The sequence below is a fragment of the Helianthus annuus genome, chromosome 5, assembly GCF_002127325.2.
Source record: "Helianthus annuus cultivar XRQ/B chromosome 5, HanXRQr2.0-SUNRISE, whole genome shotgun sequence".
NCBI lineage: Eukaryota > Viridiplantae > Streptophyta > Magnoliopsida > Asterales > Asteraceae > Helianthus > Helianthus annuus.
The window spans coordinates 45,949,596-45,971,581 of record NC_035437.2 but is presented as its reverse complement, the minus strand read 5'-3'; the positions used below and the strand labels follow the sequence as shown (position 1 = coordinate 45,971,581).

The window sequence follows — 21,986 nt, the reverse complement described above, 5'->3', positions numbered from 1 at the left end:
GGTTTTTAGTTAACATCTTTTGTTGAGTCCTTGTGAACTCGTTAAAACATGTTATGGTTTGTAACTTAAATTTGGTGTCGATGTTTTCAGACAAGAATGTTGTGGTATTTTCCAAACTTAATTAATGGATGAACATCTTATGGTTTCATCATATAGCGTTGTTATGATTGAATGCTATGGTATTAAGTAAGTCACACCAATAACCACGCGTCCGCAAAAGTCAGGGTGTGACAGCTTGGTATCAGAGCTTCGGTCATAGCGAACTAGGATTCTTTCTCGAGTCTAGACTACGATCATTAGGGCTCTCACGAAAACATTTTCAAACATGTTTACATTGCATACACAAAATGCCCAGATCCAGGGAACAAACATTTTTACAAACAAAAGGCACAAAAATACATTTCAAAACTTATGTTCATAATTCAGTCTTAGAGACTGGGGAGGTTCAGTCTTAGAGACTGGGGAGGTTAGTCTTAGAGACTGGGGAGGTTCAGTCTTAGAGACTGGGGAGGTTTAGTCTTAGAGGCTGGGGAAAAATTAGTCTGAGAGACTGAGAAGTTTAGTTTGAGAAACTGGGGAGGTTTTAGTCTGAGAGACTAGGTAGTCAGTCTGAGAGGCTGGGTGGGATAGTCTGGGAAGACTAGGATGATTACATGCTTTCATTGTTACTGCATGCATGCTTATTTGATGATTGTTGATGTACGTGCATATGTTGTGATTATTTGTTACAGACATTATGTCATCTTCTTCTGAGAGTGGAGTATCCGATACAGTAGACCCCATGGCCATAGTCTCGGATGATGAGATAGCCACAGACCCTGAGGTTTTTACATCTGACACTACGAGTAGCGACGATGATGATTTTCAGCCGTTTGCCTTACCAGAGTTTGGAGATGATATACCACTAGCTGATGGTCTTCCTGGCGAGGATCTACTTCTTGTTCAGATCCCTGCTCCTTTTCCTCTTGCTGCATTTCCTCTTGAGGATCTGCCTCTTGATGCTATGTCCGACGACGACATCGATCTTTTTATTGAGGGTCCCCCTGAGGGTGCCCAGGATGATGGAGTTCCAGTCACCGATGTCATTGCTATTCCGCTTGTCGAGGTTCCTATCGTTGAGATCTCATCTGACCATTCTGGTCCTGATTCATTTGAGTCTGTATCATCTACTACTCTGCACGCACTGGGATTACAACGTTATCCCACCAATTCTGATTCTGACACAGCTATGTCTGCCGCACCTGTTCCTCCACGGGACTTCGAGTTTGAGGATGAGTTTGACCCTGTCTTTCCGCACGACTTTGATCCTGACCATGAGATTGAGTTTGTCCCTGACGAGTAGCCTTTTGAGGCTCTTGTCATTCCTGACGATCAGCTCTTTAATGTACCCGCTGATCTTGAGCTCGCTCCAGCTGATCCTGAGCCTATGATTGCACCTGAGCCTATGCCTGCTCACGATCCTTTGCCTGAGCACGACCCTGCACCCGTTGACATTCCAGTTGTTGCACCACCATTACCTGACCCGATCCATGTACTTGTTGATCGTGCTCCTTTTTCTGCCCAGGTTGACCCCAGATATGCACACACCCGCAATGGGTGGATCGAGGACGATGACGACTATCCTCCTTTTGTTAGACCTGTCACTCCCCCACCTGCACCTGTACATGCACCCATTGATATTGCCCAGTTTCACCCACATGAGTCTGACATTCACCGTACAGATCTACCGATCACGTTACTTCAGGATATCCCTCCTCCCCGTCCAGGGTAAGGACCATCGAGTCAGCAGCCCAGTCGCATACCTCCTATGTCAGCAGCCAATCATTTCATGCCACAGTTTACACCCACTGCTCCTTTTTCTGCACCCACGGGCGAGCCACTTATTTGGTTTCCGCCCAACACGATGCCTGTATCTGATCCATACCATCCCTTCCACATTGGATACACGAGGGATGATTTGCTTATGTCGCTGCAGCTCCAGCAGGAGATGCTGTGTAGGAGAGTTATGGAGTTAGAGAGGATCCCGCATCCTCTGCCTTGCACTTGTCAATCACCATTCGCGACTCCACCCACTCCTCTCCCGCCATACCCAGATTTTGATGTCCGTTTTCTTACTATGGAGCAGCAGGTTAGCTATCTGTTGCGTATCGTTCATGCACTTGAGGAGGATTTAGCGCATTTTCGCAGGTTGCTTTTCATTACTCCACCTCCTCCTCCACCATCAGCATAGGGGTTCTTGGTTTTATGCAAATAGCATACTTTTGATGAGAGTGCAGCTATTGAGCCAGATTGCACAGCCTTTTGGAGACCACACTTTGACTTTTGACTTTTGATTATTATAGCTTGTTAGACGATTTGGACGAGGGCGATGTGACCCTTTAGTCCCTTTTGATGTATGATATATTATGGAACATGTAAAACTGTACTTGTGGTCTTGATATATATGAAAGCTCAATCGCAACATTCTCATTATATACGTTGTTGGAATTACTTGTTTGTGTTATGACATGGGATGTCATGTGTTTGCTTGTGTTGATGAATGGTATTACAAATGCATGCTACGTACTTATTATACTTATTATGACCTGACCAACGCAAACTTCTTATAGAAGATGCCTCCACGAAGGGAAACTCGTTTGCCCACTACAGAGGCAGAGTTACAGGAACGGATTTCACAGGCTATTGCACAGCACGAGGCCCTGCGCTCGGAACATAGCGGGGGTACCTCTGGAAACAACCCACCCCATGGTAATGTTAAGTCAATATAGACACATTACGTTACATTTGGACATTCCATGTGCAATCACTGATGCTTGCTGTGAATGATGTTACTTGTACAGGCTGTACCTATAAATAGTTTCTAGACTGTAAGCCATTGAATTTCGACGGCACCGGTGGTGCTGTAGCTTTTGTCAGATGGACGGAAAAGACGGATTCTGTGTTAAGGATGAGCAAGTGTGCTCCTGAACATCAAGTTACCTACATCTCAGGAGAAAAGCTGCTTACGCCATGACATGGGATGAAATAAAGGAGCTCATGAGAAAGAAATATTGTTCCAGGGTCGAAATTCAGAAGTTGGAAACTGAATTCTGGCACCTCAAAATGGATGGTCCCAAGATTGCGGAATATGTGCAAAGATTCCACGACTTGTCACACGTTGTACCATATATGGTCGATCCAGAATTCAAACGCATCGATTGGTTTATTTGGGGGTTGGCACCTCAGATTATGAGTATGGTAACAACGTCAAAGCCTGCCACAATTACAGAGGCTATCGATCTGAGTTTAGCGTTAACTGAAGAAGCTATCAAGTTAAACAAGTTTTCGATCTCTGACCAGAAGAAGAAGGAGACTCACGTTGAGTCAACTGGTGAGAACAAAAGGAAGTTCTCAAACTTTAAGAAGGGTACCAGCAGCGCCAGCAGGAAGAAGGAAGTGAACCCACCAGCTGAAGTTAAAACTGGTGCTGAAGTCAAGGCAAAAGGATACATGGACGCTCTGCCCAAATGTGATGTATGCCAGTACCATCATTCCGGCCAGTCTAGGTTAAGGAAATGTGAGTCTTGTGGGAAGACTGGCCATTCGAAGGAAACATGCTGGGCTGGTACTGGTACAGGTCGTGGTGGTCAGAGAGGTTATGGAAATTGCAATGGAAACCGCCCGCAAGGAGGAAATGGCGGAAATGGTAATCGTGGAAATGTTGGGAATCAAGCTGGTAGTGGAAATCGGGGAGCAAACAACAATCGAGGTGGTAATGGGAACGGTAATAGTCGAGGACCAGGGTGTTTTAATTATGGAGACATGGGGCATTTCAAGCGAGAATGCCCAAAGCTCAATCAAGCACAAGGAAGGGTTTTCAACATCGGAGCGAGAGAAGCTCGCCAAGATCCAAATGTAGTTATTGGTACGTTCCCTATCAATCAACGCTTTGCATCTGTGCTGTTTGATACTGGTGCCGATTATAGTTTTGTATCGCTAGAATTTAAGAATATGCTTGGGTTGGTAGCTAGTAAGTTAGACATTTCGTATTCGATAGAACTAGCCAATGGAAAGCTAGTAGAAGCAAATGAAGTCATCAGAGGTTGCGTGATAGAACTGGGAGAGCACGAGTTTTCGCTTGATCTTCTGCACGTCGAGTTGGGAAGCTTCGACGTGGTAGTGGGGATGGATTGGTTGTCAAGAAACCGAGCAGAGATTGTATGTCACGAGAAGATCATTCGCATTTCGATGACGAATGGAGAAACGATTGTGGTACATGGAGAGAAGCGCGATACGCCCTTAAGGATCATTAGTTGCTTGAAAGCTCGAAAGTGTTTGCAGAAAGGATGTGTTGCCTTCTTGGCACACATCGTGGATAAAGAAGCAGCTGAGCCAAAGTTAGAAGATATTCCAGTCGTGAAGGAGTATCCTGAAGTCTTTCCAGAAGACTTGCCAGGATTGCCGCCGCAAAGGCAAGTCGAATTCCGCATTGACTTAGTTCCAGGAGCCCCGCCTGTAGCTAAGGCACCCTATCGACTTGCACCTTCAGAAATGCAAGAGCTGTCAACACAACTTCAGGAGCTATTGGATAAGGGATTTATCAGACCAAGCTTCTCGCCATGGGGAGCTCCAGTTTTGTTCGTTAAAAAGAAAGATGGTAGTTTCCGCATGTGTATCGACTACCGAGAGCTGAATAAATTGACCATTAAGAATCGGTATCCTTTGCCAAGGATTGACGACCTGTTCGATCAACTACAAGGTTCGAGTTTCTAATCCAAGAACGATCTTCGATCAGGTTATCACCAGTTAAGAATACAAGAGGAAAGTATTCCGAAGACTGTCTTCAGAACTCGATATGGACATTACGAGTTCCTGGTTATGTCGTTTGGGTTGACAAACGCGCCAGCAGTATTCATGGATTTGATGAATAGAGTTTGTAAGTCGTACCTCGATAAGTTTGTGATCGTTTTTATTGATGATATTCTGATTTACTCAAAGACGAAGGAAGAACATGAGCAACATCTAAGAGCCATCTTAGAGCTGCTTAAGAAAGAAAAGTTGTACGTGAAGTTCTCAAAGTGCGAGTTCTGGTTGCGTGAAGTTTAGTTTCTTGGTCACGTGGTTAACGGAAATGGAATTCATGTGGATCCCACAAAGATCGAGGCGATCAAGAATTGGGAGACTCCGAAGACGCCAACAGAGATTCGACAATTCCTAGGGTTGGCAGGATATTACCGCAGATTTATTGAGGATTTTTCAAAAATCGCTCAACCATTGACCTCCCTCACTCAAAAGGACAAGAAGTATGAATGGGGAGACAAGCAAGAAGAAGCATTTCAGTTGTTGAAAAGCAAGCTTTGTGACACACCGATCTTATCTCTACCCGAAGGCACTGACGACTTCGTGGTATATTGTGATGCCTCGCGCCAAGGTACAGGCTGCGTGCTGATGCAGCGACAGAAGGTTATAGCTTATGCTTCGCGTCAATTGAAGGTTCACGAGAAAAATTACACCACGCATGATTTGGAATTAGGCGCGGTGGTATTTGCATTGAAGATCTGGCGACATTACTTGTATGGTACACATTGTACGATCTTTACTAATCACAAGAGCCTGCAACATATATTCGATCAGAAAGAGCTTAACATGAGACAGCGCCGATGGGTGGAGCTGTTAAATGATTATGATTGTGAGATCAAGTATCACCCAGGGAAGGCGAATGTGGTCACCGATGTCCTGAGTCGGAAAGAAAGAATCAAGCCCATAAGGGTTAGGGCTTTGGAAATGATTATTCAAATGGACCTCTCGTTACGCATTCGTGCTACGCAGAGAGAAGCTCTTAAAAAGGAAAATCTGATGAATGAAGATCTCTGTGGGATGGAGAAACAGTTGGTACCAAATGAGGAAGGAACGTTGTGCTTCATGAAACGAATTTGGGTTCCTCTCTTTGGTGGTTTGAGAGACGTTATTTTCGATGAAGCTCACAAGTCACAGTACTCGATCCATCCAGGGTCGGATAAGATGTACCAAGACTTAAAGGATTTCTATTGGTGGCCAAGACTAAAAGGTGATGTTGCAACATATGTTGGCAAATGTTTGACTTGTGCCAAAGTAAAGGCTGAATACCAAAAGCCTTCAGGTCTTTTGCAACAACCTGAAATACCCTAGTGGAAATGGGAGCAGATTTCAATGGATTTTATAACGAAGTTACCAAAAACACCCAGAGGTCATGATACGATTTGGGTAATCGTAGACCGTCTGACGAAATCTGCACAATTTTTGCCAATCAAGGAGAAAGATAACACTAGTAAGCTTGTTGAGCTATACCTGAGAGAGATTGTTGCATGGCATGGAGTGCCTCTCTCGATTATCTCTGACAGAGATGGAAGATTCGTGTCAAGGATTTGGCAATCCTTCCAAGAAGCCTTTGGTTCTCAGTTGAATCTGGGTACTGCCTTTCATCCACAGACTGACGGCCAGAGCGAACGGACGTTTCAAACGTTGGAAGATATGTTGCGAGCTTGCGTAATGGATTTGGGTGGTAGTTGGGACACTCACTTACCCTTGGTAGAATTTTCATACAACAACAATTATCATGCAAGCATTCAAGCCGCACCGTTCGAAGCTCTCTATGGACGCAAGTGTCGATCACCGTTATGCTGGGCAGACGCAGGTGATAGACAGCTTGTTGGTCCCGAATTGGTTCAAGAAACGACATATAAGATTATACAGATCCGAGAGCGCATCAAGGCAGCTCGTGATCGTCAAAAAAGTTATTCGGACCGAAGAAGGAAACCTCTAGAGTTTGAGATAGGAGATATGGTTTTGTTAAAAGTTTCACCCTGGAAGGGGGTAGCACGTTTTGGGAAGCGTGGGAAGTTGAACCCAAGATACATTGGTCCATTCAAAATCCTGGAAAGGATTGGTCTTGTAGCCTACAAGTTGGATCTACCCGCAGAGCTGAATGGCGTTCATGATACATTTCATGTATCAAATCTGAAAAAGAGTCCAACTCAACGCGACGGAGTAGTGTTAAACTCGTCAAGGTTGGTTGGAACGCGCGACACGACCCAGAGTTCACGTGGGAACGTGAGGATCGCATGAAAGCCAAATACCCACATTTGTTCCCCAAGACCCCTGCAGCTAGTAGCAGAACTAAAATTTCGGGACGAAATTTTCTTAACAGGGGGAGAATGTGACAACCCTCATAAATTCAGGTATTCGTACAATTAATTAATATTGATTAGTGCTTAATGACTGTGCTGAATTACAACTGATGATTTTAACTGCCTTCTGATTTCTGTAACATACATACATGCGCATCACATATTACATACTGTCACATCATTTCACATACAGACTTTAGTGACATAAATGATGCACAAAGCACGGTTAGCACAGTTAGCGGATAACTCAAAAATATGCTGGCAATGTCAGTACATAGACAGACAGTGTTTTGAGACCCCATAAGGGCCAGAGACAAGGTACTACACTAGTATGGAGTGTAGGGAAGTAAGGACCATAAAACTGCGTCACTAGGTGATAGTTTAAGTGCCGGAAATGCCTAAAACCCACTAAAAGTGTAGAATTCTGCATATTTCAGCAAAATTCAGCTTTTTAACAAGCTAGAAATGTGCAAAAATATGGCAAAATGGTCCTGTATGCTTTCCTAGGTGTCGGGAATTAAAAGTGTCACAAAAGGGTACTTAATGAACACCAAACGGAATAGTTTGACACTTTAATGAACCGGTATCTAACCGAACCACCGGACATTACCCGGAACACCATAATATTACTAGAAGCATTGTTTTATTATTTTTGAGCTAGTTATGATCCCCGAACACCCTAACACACTATGTAATGCATCATACACTTAAACTCTAGACATTACACTTAACCTCCAACTAATTACCTACTTACCATCAAAACTTACATCTTACCCCCCCCCCCTTCTTGTCTACGGTCAAGGGAGTGACCCCACCTCCCAAAATCTTGCAAGATTACTTAAATCTTCATTAATTTTTCTTGGATTTGATGAGGATCATGTAGTATACTTCTTAAACATAAAACACAATGGATAATACCCAAAGTTTAGCTTATAAGTAAACTTGATGGACCATTATCTCTTTCTCCCTCCCTCCCTCTCGGCCGTAGGTAACCACCACCACCATCATCATTTTCCTTTCAAGTCCATTCAATCCAAGACCATCCAAGGGTGTAAGAAGGTGTCTAACGAAGTGTGAAGCTTGTAGATCATCAAGGACCTCTCTCAATTGCTTCTATCCATCACTTTTGTCTCCACCATCATCTTGTGTTCTTCCCTAGCCTTGGTGCTAGTTGTAAGACTCTCAAAACCCTTGTTTACTTCCATTTTAGTTGGTTAAAAGGTGTATTATGTTGTAAATCACAAGAACACTAAAAGGCATAATCTTGAATCTTGAACATAAGCTTAACATATGATGAAATATGGATGAAATGATGTTGTTTAGTGTATGTATGATGTTTGATTGTTGTTTACTTGAGATTATGATGTTGATCATCATAAGGAGCTTGCTAGATTCTGATTAAACACATGATCTAGCAAGTTAGAGGATGATTATGTGTTAACACAAAGAGATCATCCTCATACATAAGCATGAACTTGAATAAAAAGATGATTTCTTGAAAAATAATAAATAAAGTAAGCTAGTAATCTTATGGATCTAGGATTTATGAATGGTTTTTCAAAAGAAGGTTCAAAAGATGATTTTTAGAAAATATTGGTTCTTACTTAAACTTACACTATTTTTGGTAATAAAATAAGTGTAGAAACACTAGAGAAACAAGAAGACTTAATAAAGAAACGTTTTTGTAAAATATGTTTACAAGTTGTAAACACCTAGATTCTTTAAGAATGAGATTTTTAAAGAAATGAACACACTTTAAAGGGTAACTAACTCCCCTAAATATGCTACCAAGTTACTACAAGTTTTTACGAAGACTCAAGTTCATGATCTTTATGTAGATAGCTTGTTTTTGCACTTGGTAAGTATAATATTGTTTAGGGTTGATTGTTGATTATTGTGTGTTGATTTTGAAAAGAAAATGATATGCTAAATAGCATGGACACCTCCATTTTCAAAGGAAACTATGGCAAAATTTTTTAAAAATACAAACACTTAGAAATATTTTCTTACAAATATTTACTAGTGTATTTTAACTATGGTTTTCAATATAAACTTTGCCATAATTTTTGTAACAAAAATACAAATACTGGAGGTTGGTTTTATAAATAAAAATGGGTAAATATATATTTAGAATATATATATATTAAGACACTTGTATGAATATTTGTATACTTTGTGGAAAAGTTAAGTTATATTAGGATAAAGTAATATAACTTAACAAAATACCAGAACTTACAATCCAAAATAATACCAAAAATCACAAGGAATAAATATATAAGTTACACACTTAACATTGTGGAATCGAACAATAGACGTAACTTACAAAGATTCCGGGAAAATACCGTTACGAATATATTTTTGGTAAATATTATTTTGGATACAAGAAGTGAAAATATGATTTTTGTATATATTACCAAGTTATATCATATTTTCAACAAGAAGAAAATATATTATTTTTGGGAGATAAAAATATATTTTCCTAGTATATTTAGAAGATATATGATTTTTGGGAAAAATGTATATTTTCTTGGAATACATTATTTTTGACAAAAAGTTATATACATATTTTCTAAGTTAGACTTAAAAATATATTATTTCAGCACTACAAATATACATGTACGAGATACCCCCATTCTTGGGAGGGAAAATACGGAGTTAAATACTTGAGAAGTATTAATACAGAAATAGTGTTTAACAATTCTTCCAAAACTAAATATAATTTAAAGTTAAAATAATTATTATTTTAACAAGTAATTATAACTTGGAATAATTTTGGAAACATTAGAAACGTAACTCCAAAACATTAATACTAAGCAAAGGCACGACCCGTCCGCCTAATAGACACTAGTACATTGTAGGTAGTCGTGTTTGCTGACGAGATCGGAGTTACTAGTTCTGAATACGCAATACTGTGAGTTCATGTCCCCCTTTTCTTTTAACTGTTTTCAGTTTTATACTTCGGGGGTGAAATACATGTTACAATTATTACAAACGTTTTATACATGGTATGAATAGCTTAAGGAGGGTTTACTGCTTGATCATGTGAAAGATGGGTATAACACTTAAGGCCGTTAATCCTCGTTGTAGAACCGAGGGACATGAGTGATAGATCTATTTGGGTATAGCGAGCCCACACCCATGGGGACTAGGGTGGCCCATATCGTGACTATGTCTTCCAGCGGGAGGCCCGGTACAAATTTGCTAGGTTTGAGTCTTCATGCACCATTTCACACATACCATTGGCTTTGCAACCCATTGGTGATCTGTTTTTCCTTATTGCTACATACCAGGGACTTACATACATACAGACATACTTTAAAGGCTTACTTATACAAAACACATGAACTCGCTCAACTTTTGTTGATGTTTTTAAACTACATGTATTTCAGGGAACTGAACGGATCTGGTAGGTGTGTGCATGTTGTCAAGCTGCGTCATGAATAAAGGATGTTATCCATGGTCGTAGAGTTTAGGAGGTGTATCCTATTCCTGGACGGGATACATGTTTCTAAACTTGGTTTTTAGTTAACATATTTTGTTGAGTCCTTGTGAACTCGTTAAAACATGTTATGGTTTGTAACTTAAATTTGGTGTCGATGTTTTCAGACAAGAATGTTGTGGTATTTTCCAAACTTAATTAATGGATGAACATCTTATGGTTTCATCATATAGTGTTGCTATGATTGAATGCTATGGTATTAAGTAAGTCACACCAATGACCACGCTTCCGCAAAAGTCAAGGTGTGACACACTTGTTTGAGTTATTACAGTTCTAAGTGTTTGGGCAGAGCCCCTAATCAATGGGGATTCCAAAGGGGCAACAACCCCTTGCCAGAGGTTCGGGGGTAGTGCCCTGAGAGCAGGGTCCAAGGGGTGGTAACACCTGGCTGGGAGGCAATTTCCTCATAATAGAAATGCCTTCAAAAAAAATTTTCTGCAAATTTCCTCATATTTTCGAGATAAAAATTAAAGGCATTTAAGGAGATAATTAGTTTAAAATAAAATAAAATGACTCAGGTTCTATACCCAGATATTCAAAATTCTCTTTGATCACATTCCTTCTGGTTCATTCGAATTCATCACACACATACTATAGTTCGATTTCTTAGTCTGAGTTGTATCCAATTGAATTATTCGAGAGAACCACCAAAATAATTTAATCTGGAAGTGATCATTTGTTGCTCAGATTATCCGTTGTAGAAAAGATTTCATAACATAACACGTTATTATCCGTTGTAGAAAAAAAGGTAAACTTTTTGCATTGCTAAACTACTCCAAAAGATATAATCGTACATTATGTATTTACCTAGATAGAGCAAGCATCCTATAAACATTATTATCTATCCGAGGATATGAACAAGCCATAATATCTTTTTATATTCTTTTGTTATGATTATGATTGACCCAAACCTGAATCCAATAATCACATTATGTCATCTCTGACAAGAACATAAATTCGTGGCTAACATGAACGCAACCTATATAATCTTATTTTTTATTTTTTTTACACATCAATACTTCATAATTACAAAGTTATAAAAAAAACTAATTTATAAAAAAAAACAACTACTTTAAAATTACAAAAGTTGATGTTATCTTCTCTTTTAACTTTTAAATGTTGACATATAACGCCCTACCAAATTTAAGTTATAATATAAAAACAAATCTAATTTTTTTAATGATAAATGGGTTAAAGGAGTCATCACATGAACTGGACATATCAACACGAACTCAACTCGTTTATATATATGTGTTCAGAATTCGACCCGAAAGTGACTCGAACACGTTTAGCCTAAACCCAAAGTTACAAATTTCATGTTAGGTTCGTGTCACGTCATCACTATGGGTTCTTCAACAGTAACAATTGTCGCTCTTTTAGCCTTTTTTCACTAGTACAAAAATGAACAAAGGATGCTATGGGTGTTTTCAAAAGATGCGGTTAGTAAGTTGCAACCGCATCTTTTGATTCATCTGATAAAGTCATGTATTCATTTTGAAAAAAGCATCGCCCAAAAGATGCGGTTCTAATGTTACCGCATCTTTTGCATCTTTAAATTTTGCAAAAGATGCGGTTCTAATGTAACCGCATTTTTTGCATCTTTCAATTTCGCACATAAGATGCGGTTCTAATGTAACCGCATTTTTTGCATTCTTTCAATTCATCCGATCAAGCATTCAAAGCATCGCCCAAAAGATGCGGTTCTAATGTAACCGCATCTTATGTATGAAAAATGAATATCTTTTGAGATTTCAAAGTTTGTTTTTATATGGATATAACACACCAGTCGTTTGCTAAACAGAACTGACATCCACTACAAGAAACTGGTAAAAATAAAGCATGTGCGATTATTAAAGAAATTACAAATATACACACACACACATTAGTGTTATTTTACAATATAATAATTTGTTTTTTTCATAGGCTATATGGAGGGTGTCGACAGTGTTGGTGTTTCAGTAACTCTTCATTCGGGTCGGCTTCTGGGTCAGGCAGTAATTGGTATCAAAACAACCATGCCACAACGAAAAGATGTGCAAGATGCACATTTAGTGGTCCTAAAACGCGTGACATGTAACGCCCTGCGTCCCTGAACTTTTAGCTTTTGTCAACTTTAGTCCTTATACTATGTGACTCTTGACACTTTTGATACTTGTGAATCTTTAAGCTATGATACTTATTGATACTTGATACTTAATCCATGAAGCTAGATTCTTGAAACTTGATTCTTAACACTAGATTCTTGATGCTTAATCTAGATACTTAATTTTTTAAGACTTGATTCTTGATACTTGATACTTGGAAACTACATTCTTGACTCTTGATACTTGGTGCTTGACTCTTGAGACTCGTGAAACTTGAGACTTGGTTGAACGAGATACTGGAGACTTGTCACTGACGGAAGCTATGAAACGTAGAAACTTTGTGTTAATGATGTAATCTAGTTATGTGATACTACTACACAATAATATGCAACGCAACGCTTAATCTAACTCGCAAAACGAATCAACGACGGTGAAACTGGAAGGATGGGATTGACCGAATGGCAATCCGATCGGATGACCATCCGATCGGAGGGCCACTCGATCGAAGTGCCATTCGATCCACTTGCCACATCGCCTTAACCTCACTCTTGCACTATAAATAGGCCTGTCACATCATTCCTCACTGATGTGACAGCCTCACTCGACCAGACGCACGCCCTCTCCCATTTCTTCCATTTCCTGGCGATTTCGGCATGTTTTACACTAGATCCTTGTACATCTTTGATCTACGCACTATTCTCCACATGATTCTTCTTTGAAATCACACTTTTCACCGTGAAATCTCTAGGATTTGAGCTCTTGAGGATGACGTCATCATGGCGGTTTGTACAACTATTGTGTGATGTCATTCTAGTCAAGATCTAGCTTAGATCTAAGGAATTTCATGAGTTCTTATACCGAATCTGTCACACCCCAACCGATGGCGGAATCATCGGGGCATGGCACTGAGCGAAACAGATTGTCCAGAAGTTTCCATAACAATTACTATACTATTCAATTTAAATTAATACGTCCCATACCGTATCTCAAACAGTAAATAAATTATTACAGACAAAATCCAGGCAAATATTTCTATTCTGACAACTCAGATTTTAATTACAGCAATTGTTTATCTGCTTCTAGAGACCCATAATTTGACCACTACAGACAACTATTTGTTGGGCTCTAAAGCTTTATTCTAGCCTCGCTTTCCTAGCAGATAAGCATCTTAAACACCTGTCACATACGTTAAAATAAAGTCAATACATAAAATGTAAGGTGAGCATACAAGTTTGATAGTAGCATATAGAGTTCGAAACAGTTTGCGCATAACCAGCACGTACACAGAGGAAAACGAAGCATGTTAATTATCGACATGGATCTATCGATACCAATGACTGCGGGTTGACTGCCCGAGGCAGTTCGCAATACATGATTACCACCGTAATCCATGCAAGTAATTGTCCTTAACAACTCCGTGTGAACGGGTGCTGAGTCCAAACTATAGTACTATCGTCGTTAAGGCAGGTTGACAGCATTCCACGTGCAAATATAACAACAAGCACTCATTTAGTAACGTAATACATGCGGTAATGGTTAGCGTTTAAAGTAATTGCGTAGTGTGTTCGATTGTGATTTAGAATAAGTAACGTATGTAACACCCAAAAGTGCTAAAGCAAAAAGGGTTCGAGTATACTCACAGCGGTTGATGAATTGAAGGGAGTGCTTGAGAGCAGGGTTAGCCTGAATAGTTCGATAGCATAATGATAAGCAACGCGTAAAACGAAAACAAGTGTTGGAGGGTCGGACAGCTGGTCGATCGGACGGTAGTCCGATCGGACGGCTGACCGTTCGGTTGACAGTCCGTTCGGACAGCTGTCCGGTCGGGCGGTAGGCCGATCGGGTGGCTGTTCGAGTGGATTGTTTCTTCCTTTGAGTAAGATGTGTTTGTGTATGATGGTTTGACTTTTTGCAGTATTTGAAAACATTGAAGTATCTTTACCTTTCAGGTCGGTCGATCGGACGGTCGTTCGATCGACCGGCAACCCGATCGGCTAGGTACCTCAGCAAAAACAAGTTCTCAGCAGGGTGTCAACTGATCGAACGGCTGTTCGATCGAGTGGCACTCCTAGTGCGTCGAACATGTTGAAAAATCGTTTAAGTGTTGAAGTATAGTATCTCATGATCCGAAGAGTAATCCAATCGGATGGTAGTCCGATCGAACAGCAGTTCGTTCCATACTCCACTTCAAATAAATTGGTTAAGTGTGGGACCATGTGCTAGCCGATCGGCTAGCCAGTCGATCGGCTGACTGTCCGATCGGTCAGCACCCTGACCTGATCAGCCTATTTATCTAACACTTGGTTGTTCTGATTGTTTGTCATTTTATCGAGGTATTTTGAGAACGAGCCAAACAACAGAAAACTCGGCTTTACTTGGTTCCCCTGATCGGACAGGAATCACCCAAACCCGGTCAGTGAACTGTTCGGGACGGCTGTTTAACGTTTAACCCGAAATCGGTGAACCTCGTGGATAGAATCCGGATCTTTGAGCCATGCAACCACCAGAATGATTAGCAAGTCGGCACTAGCTCCGTTTCTAACGGTTTTGAAGGCATTGAGTGCAGTCCGATCAGCTGGCTGTTCGATCGGCTGGTAGCCTGATCGTTCAGCTGCCTGATTGGAGTGTTCGGTGCGACGATTTTTTATATTTCGATTTTGATTTCGAACGATGCGAGGACGATAGAGTTTCCTATTCAAATTACTTTTTAGTCCTAATCACTCATATCTCGCACTATCCTTTCTCCACTAATTATCATAATTCGATTCCGATTGAGTTCGATTGAGTTTCGATTGCGATTCTAATTTCGATTGATTACCACACATAACATAAAGTAAACATGCAAAAGTAACACATAAGGCACACACACACACATATAATAACACCAAAGTTGCATAATTCGAGTTTTGAGTTCGATAATGATTAGATTAGTTCGATTATTGATTAATTGACTTTATCGCATTGATACTTCCTTTCATTCACAGTCGTAAAGCGTTTCGCAGCGAAAAACATTCGATTACTTCGACGTTAGCAATTACTCAACATAATACAACTAACGTAAACATAAAATAGACTAACTACAGTCAAAGAAGTCAAAACAGTAGTTGAGCAAAGAGTGATAGATCACAATTAGCGATCTTTTCTTCTTTTGACTTCAATCTTGACTTTGACTTTGACTTTCGGAAACACGGGGTGTTACAGAATCTTTACTAAATCTAGACTTTTTCGACTAAAACTCATGTTTCGTTCATCTTTTCTTAAACTTTTACTTAAAACGGTGAAATCCGGGTCTAAACGGGCTGTAGACTTGATGATTAGTCTGGAGTCGGCTTGGAAATGGATTGTTTTCGGAGAAGATGGCTGGATTACGGATTCAAACTTGAACACTTTCAAGAACAGACACCTGATCGGATGGGGTGATTCTCATCCGATCAAACAGGCTGAGCTACGATGTGTACACCATTAAGCACACCAAATACCTACGTGATGACACCGATGGGATTTACGTTGATTAAGGTATGATATACTCAATACACTAATATACCTTATTCTTGTTTTTCTAATATAGTAAACATTTTATTAATATAATTTATTCTTATTTTATGCAGGATAAACGAAAATAATGAAGTAAAAAAGACGTGTTTGATTATTTGTGCTAACTAAAAAGACATTGTCGATTGTTTGTGTTCTTTCATTTAAAACTTTTACATTGGATGGGCCAACGTTTTCCTTGATTGAAAATACACCTTTTCACTTTATTATTATTATTATTATTATTATTATTATTATTATTATTATTATTATTATTATTATTATTGTGAAATCTAAATTCATTCAAAACTCTTAATTAGTGGGGAACATCTAAACACACTTGGGTAATTATTGTTGATGTTTGCAAAAGACCCGATATCAACTAAGCAATTGCCGATGGGTAATTATTGTTGATGTTCGGGTCGGGACGAGTTTCATACCGTTTCGACCCGTACTGTTTCGACCAGTACCATTTCGACCCGTACTGTTTTGACCCGAACCATCTAGAATCGAACCGTTTCGAATCGAACCGTTTTGACCAGTACCGTTTCGAACCCAACAAAATTGCCCCTTAATGTACAATCTCATTAAAAAAAACATTTTTAACCAAACCGACCCGAAACCCGTTCTGACCCGAACCAAAACAACCCCTTTTTTAATTAACCCATTTTAACCTATGACCCGACCCGACCCAACCCGTTTGCCAGGTCTACGTAATATTGTTATCATCCTTATCCTTAGTCTAAGGATAATTATTTTTTTTTAAAACCGTAAGCGCAAACCTCCTTCCCCAAAATTCTCCCCCTAAAACTCAAACCCCTACAATCTAACCCCACGACTTCCCACCTCCATTTCCACCACTTCCCACATTCAATCTGCCATTTGCCACACTCCATCGCAACCCTAATTCTCCAAAAAATTCACCCCCCCAAACGACCCTCTCCAGCCAATTGTTCCGACGCCCCCAAAACCCCACAGCGCCATCTCTCCAGCCAACTGTTCCGACGCCTCAACCCCTCAGACGCCAGCCTTCGTCACCCCTCAAACGACACCTCCAGTTCCGAAACCACATCTAAGAGGTGATGAAACCCTTAACCTTCTGATAAATTTCATTGTTTATATGTTTGGGTTTAACATTTGATGTGGTTGAGGGTATAAACATATATATAGTTTGTGGTCCAGATTCGTGTTTGTATTGCACGTGTAGTTTATTCGGAATATGATTCTTATATATTCGAGCAACGCGGGCTCGACTTGTGGCTCGGCTCGACGGCTCGACTCGTGTCTATGCTTGACGACTCGACTACATTACTTTTAACAGATCTCTGTTGAATCTGCATTACTTTTAGTCGATTACTCTTCTTGATTTAAGGTACCAATGTTAGTTCTTTCTGTAACATCATATTTTACTGAAGTAGAAATCTGTACCATCATATTTTATTGAAGTTGAAACAAATATGTAACTATGTTCTGCACATGGATGAAAATGAAGTGGAAGAACGATTAAACCAATGATATAGTTGTTATGAGGAATGATAGCTTAGATGCTTATAATGTACACACACAACTTTTCATTCTTCGGTTTGGCCTATCTAAACTTAACACAAAATTAGTAAGTTTATTCGGAATATGATTTTTAGTGTATTGCACGTGTCGTTTATTCGTAAAAAATATATATATTCGAGCAACGAGGGCTCGACTTGTGGCTCAGCTCGACTCGTGGTCAGCAATCTGTATAAAGAACACAGTTAGTTGTTAATGAAGGTATGCAAAAATTTAATTTAATTCTTCTCCTCTTTAAGTTCTTTTAGTTTTTTCTTTCTATCAAATTTGTGTATAACTAACACAGTTAGTTATGAAGGTTATGCAGACATTGAAATCAATTCTTCCCGACTTTTAGTTCTTTTCTTTCTTTTTGTTATCAGATTTTTTAATTAGTTTAAAATTGTGTATTAGTTTCCAGTTTCTTAATTTGCTAATAAAACCATGAATTAAGTAAACGTTCAATTCTTTAATATCCTCTTAGGTTAGAAATTTTTGATATGATTCTATGAATATTGTTAATTTGCTAATGCCTAATGGAATATGTGATTATGTATTTGTGTGAAGAACCTTACCTGACCCGAATTGTGGAACCGACCCGAAAATTTTATATCCGGTTATATAGTATTATACACTTTTCTTGCACCTTATCATGACAAGTAATATACACTTTTCTTCAATACATAGACATACACATACACATACACATACACATATATAATAAATTGTTCTATATATTTTATTTTTTAGCCATCACTGCAAGCTTTTAATATTTGAACCAACCACTTCAAGCGCATTTATTGTTGATTCAATAAAAAAGGGAAAGTCGGAGGAAAGTTACCTCATTTCAGAGCTAATTCCCGGTGGTTTCGAGAGAAATTTTACATGGACAGTTATCAATGTAAGTTTTCTTTAATAATTAATGGGGAAAGTGAATACGGCGCTGTTACACACATAAGGGTATAAGGAGTGGTTAAACAGTTTAGAGTGGCAAAACATTGAACCGACCAATCAGAGCGTGCCATGTCAATTTGGCAAAAGTGTTTAAACTTTGCTGAAAAGTGTTGGCATTGGTTTAAACACTTGCTGAAGTGGTAAACTTTTATGATTATTTTTTTTTTTTGCAATAATTAATTTAATATAAATAAATAAAAAACAATAAACTTTCATAATAAATTAAATTAAAAACATCAAAGTTACACTAAATTAAAAAACAATAAAATTACATTAGCATGAAACAATTTAAACTAGTCTTCGTCGGAATCGGCCAAAAGATGGGGCAAATCTTGACTTGCGAGATGATCTATGAGATCGTGTTTGAGTCTCCAATGGGTGTCTTCATTCAACAATTCGCCCAACACCGTATCGTCTAGAGCCGGCTCGACCGGAGGATCCCGAATGTGCACCGGTGCTATCGCCTTTCCATCGTCTTTCAAAATCATGTTGTGTAAAATAATACACGTGTACACGACATTCCTAATTTTTTTAACCGATCTTGCTCGCATCGGTCGACTCAATACACCCCATTTCCCCTTCAAAACACCAAAAGCCCGTTCGACGTCTTTCCTTGCCGCCTCATGTTGCCTCTTGAATTTCTTTTCGTTTACTTCGTGAGGGTAAGGGATAGACTTCACAAACACGGACCACGAAGGGTAGATTCCATCCACGAGCAAATAACCACGTTTGTATAAATGGTTGTTAACGTAAAATGGACATTTTGGCGCGGTTCCATTTCGTTCCGTTAAAAATAACGGAGATTGTTGTAGAACATTGATATCGTTTTGAGAACCCGGTGGACCGGCAAAAGCATGCCAAAACCATAAGTCTTGAGAAGCAACCGCTTCGAGCATAATAGTCGGGTATCTATGATATCCTCGCATGTATTGGCCTCGATACTCTGTCGGACAAAAACGCCAAACAAAATGGGTGCAATCAAGGCTACCGAACATACCTGGAAGGTGATGTTTTTCCTCATGAGCTTGGTATAAAAGTGCCATGTCGTGGCTTGTCGGTCTACGTAAGAACTCTGGACCATATATTTTGCAAACCGTGTCACAAAAATATTCTAGGCACTCGCGGGAAGTTCTTTCGGCCATATGCAAGTACTCGTCGTTCTCGTCTGGAGTGTTTCCAGTTGCGAGCTGTTTAATAGCCGATGTCACCTTTTGCAAGGGCGTAAAGCCCTTCCTACCTCGCGCATCGGGGGCCTCTACAAACCACGGGTCGTTCTCTTCCACATCGGACACAATTTGTAGAAACAAACGTTTTGACATACGGAACCTATGTCGAAAGATATCTTCGTTGTACTTCGGGTCTTCGACAAAATAATCCGCCATGAGTGTCTCATGCCCCTCCTCACGTTGACGTTCAATATATCTCCTTCGGTTAGATGTGCCGGTATCTTGAAGTTCGGCTTCTTCGATAAGATTTTGAAAAAAAAGAATGCTACTATCGGATGAATCGTCGCTACTCATGGGTGGGAACCATAACGGGGGGAGGTCATCCGCCATTTTGTAAGATAAACTTTTTGATGGAATTGGTTTGTATGAGTATTTGGAAAGTATATGGTTAAATGGTGTGTGTTTATATATATATAGAGTTTAATTTAAAAAAAAATTATTTTTTTTTTAATTGTAAACGGTCATATGACCGTTGGGGTGGGCCCCCCCTTTTGTTTTCTCCTTTCTCGCTCGGTATTCCCTCACCGCCTTCAAACTTTTGCCGCGATGGATGTTAGTTGGCGGCGGTGTTTGCCGCGCGGCAAACACCTTTGCCGCACCCAACTCTCAACCACACCGTATCCCCTAAGCTTAAACCCGCCTCCCCTAAGAAGGCCACGAGAAGAATCGTAGGCATGGACTCAATGATGTAATTAAACTGAATAATATTTAGGAAATTTTTAATCAAAACTGCGTAGTTTTGATGGGTTTTCCGTGTAAGCTTAGGTGTATAACAACATCGTATTCACTTTCCCCATAATTAATTGTGGAGTAACTGTAGTGCTACCAACAACCGGGCTCATGGGAATGCGGTTATATGTTGATAAAACATATGTGGGAGTTTGTTGAAACAATTCAACATGACTTTATTAATCGTGCAAGTGTATTTCATATATTTGAGATATATCAGCCTTTTAATTTATTTGTATACATTTATATACTGTGTTTTGTTTGTTTTTCATAAATGGAATACACAAGAGAAGACTTCGGGTGAAGAAATTGAATCTATGGTCGTAGACTTGATTGAGCGTTGGATTAAGGAGGTGTTTGGGGTTCGGACATGAACTCCGTAAAGGTGTCTCAAGGTTAGCTCAAATTCCACCATTTAATGTTCATTTATATCTAACGGATAACAAAAAATTTGCTTTTAGTATAAAGATATGTATTGATATACAACGATCTTTACGGTTCTAAAGCCTTTTCTTACGGTTCTAAAGCCTTTTCTTACGGTTCCTAATGTATATAATATATATTTCCATATCCATAATTGTTGTTTAATGTCTTCATATGGCAATCGCAGGAACTGAGTGAGATTGTTTTTGCACAAGAAAAGCAGATAATTGTCAAAAGCCATCAGTGAGGTTGCAAGCATGGATTGAAGACATTGGTTTGGGTTAAAAATATGAAGACATCGGTCGGTTCAGGAACTTATTGTATGTCAATTTCATCTTTAGAGTTATATGTATTGTTGTGTTACTGGAAAATTTTTGTAATATTGTGTTACTTTGAAACCTCTGTATTTTATATTCTTGGGTTGTATTATATTTGTTTTAATTAATTTTGTTTTTTTATATATTTTATTTTAATTTTTAGAGAATTTGTTAAGGGAATTTATTGGAAATTTTTAATAAAATTTCCGGAAAATTATATATATATATATATATATATTATTTTACTCTAAACGCCAACAAATGCGGTTCTAGAATCCCATCTCTTGAGTATACTAGGAATAACTTTTTTGTTAATATATCAAAAGATGCGGTTCTAGAACCGCATCTCTAAAGCATATTATGGAAAAGTAGTTTTTTTGTTAATATACCAAAAGATGCGGTTCTATCAAAAAATGCGGTTCTAGAACCGCATCTTTTGGAACCGCATCTCTTGGCATATAGCCAAAAGATGCCTTGCCATAAGATGCGGGTCTAAAACCGCATCTCATAGCCAATTTAACCGCATCTTTTGATTA

At 39.2% G+C, this 21,986-nt stretch overlaps 1 protein-coding gene across 1 annotated transcript; it reads right to left on the bottom strand.

Annotated features, from left to right (window-relative positions):
* Nucleotides 1-19,048: 19,048 nt before the first annotated feature.
* LOC110943136 lies at nucleotides 19,049-20,311 on the bottom strand. The gene is made up of 3 exons (XM_022184892.2): nucleotides 19,753-20,311; nucleotides 19,571-19,698; nucleotides 19,049-19,429 (listed from the first exon to the last, which is right to left on the bottom strand). Exons 1-3 carry the CDS (start codon nucleotides 20,309-20,311, stop codon nucleotides 19,049-19,051), a joined length of 1,068 nt encoding a protein of 355 aa, XP_022040584.2.
* Nucleotides 20,312-21,986: the final 1,675 nt, after the last annotated feature.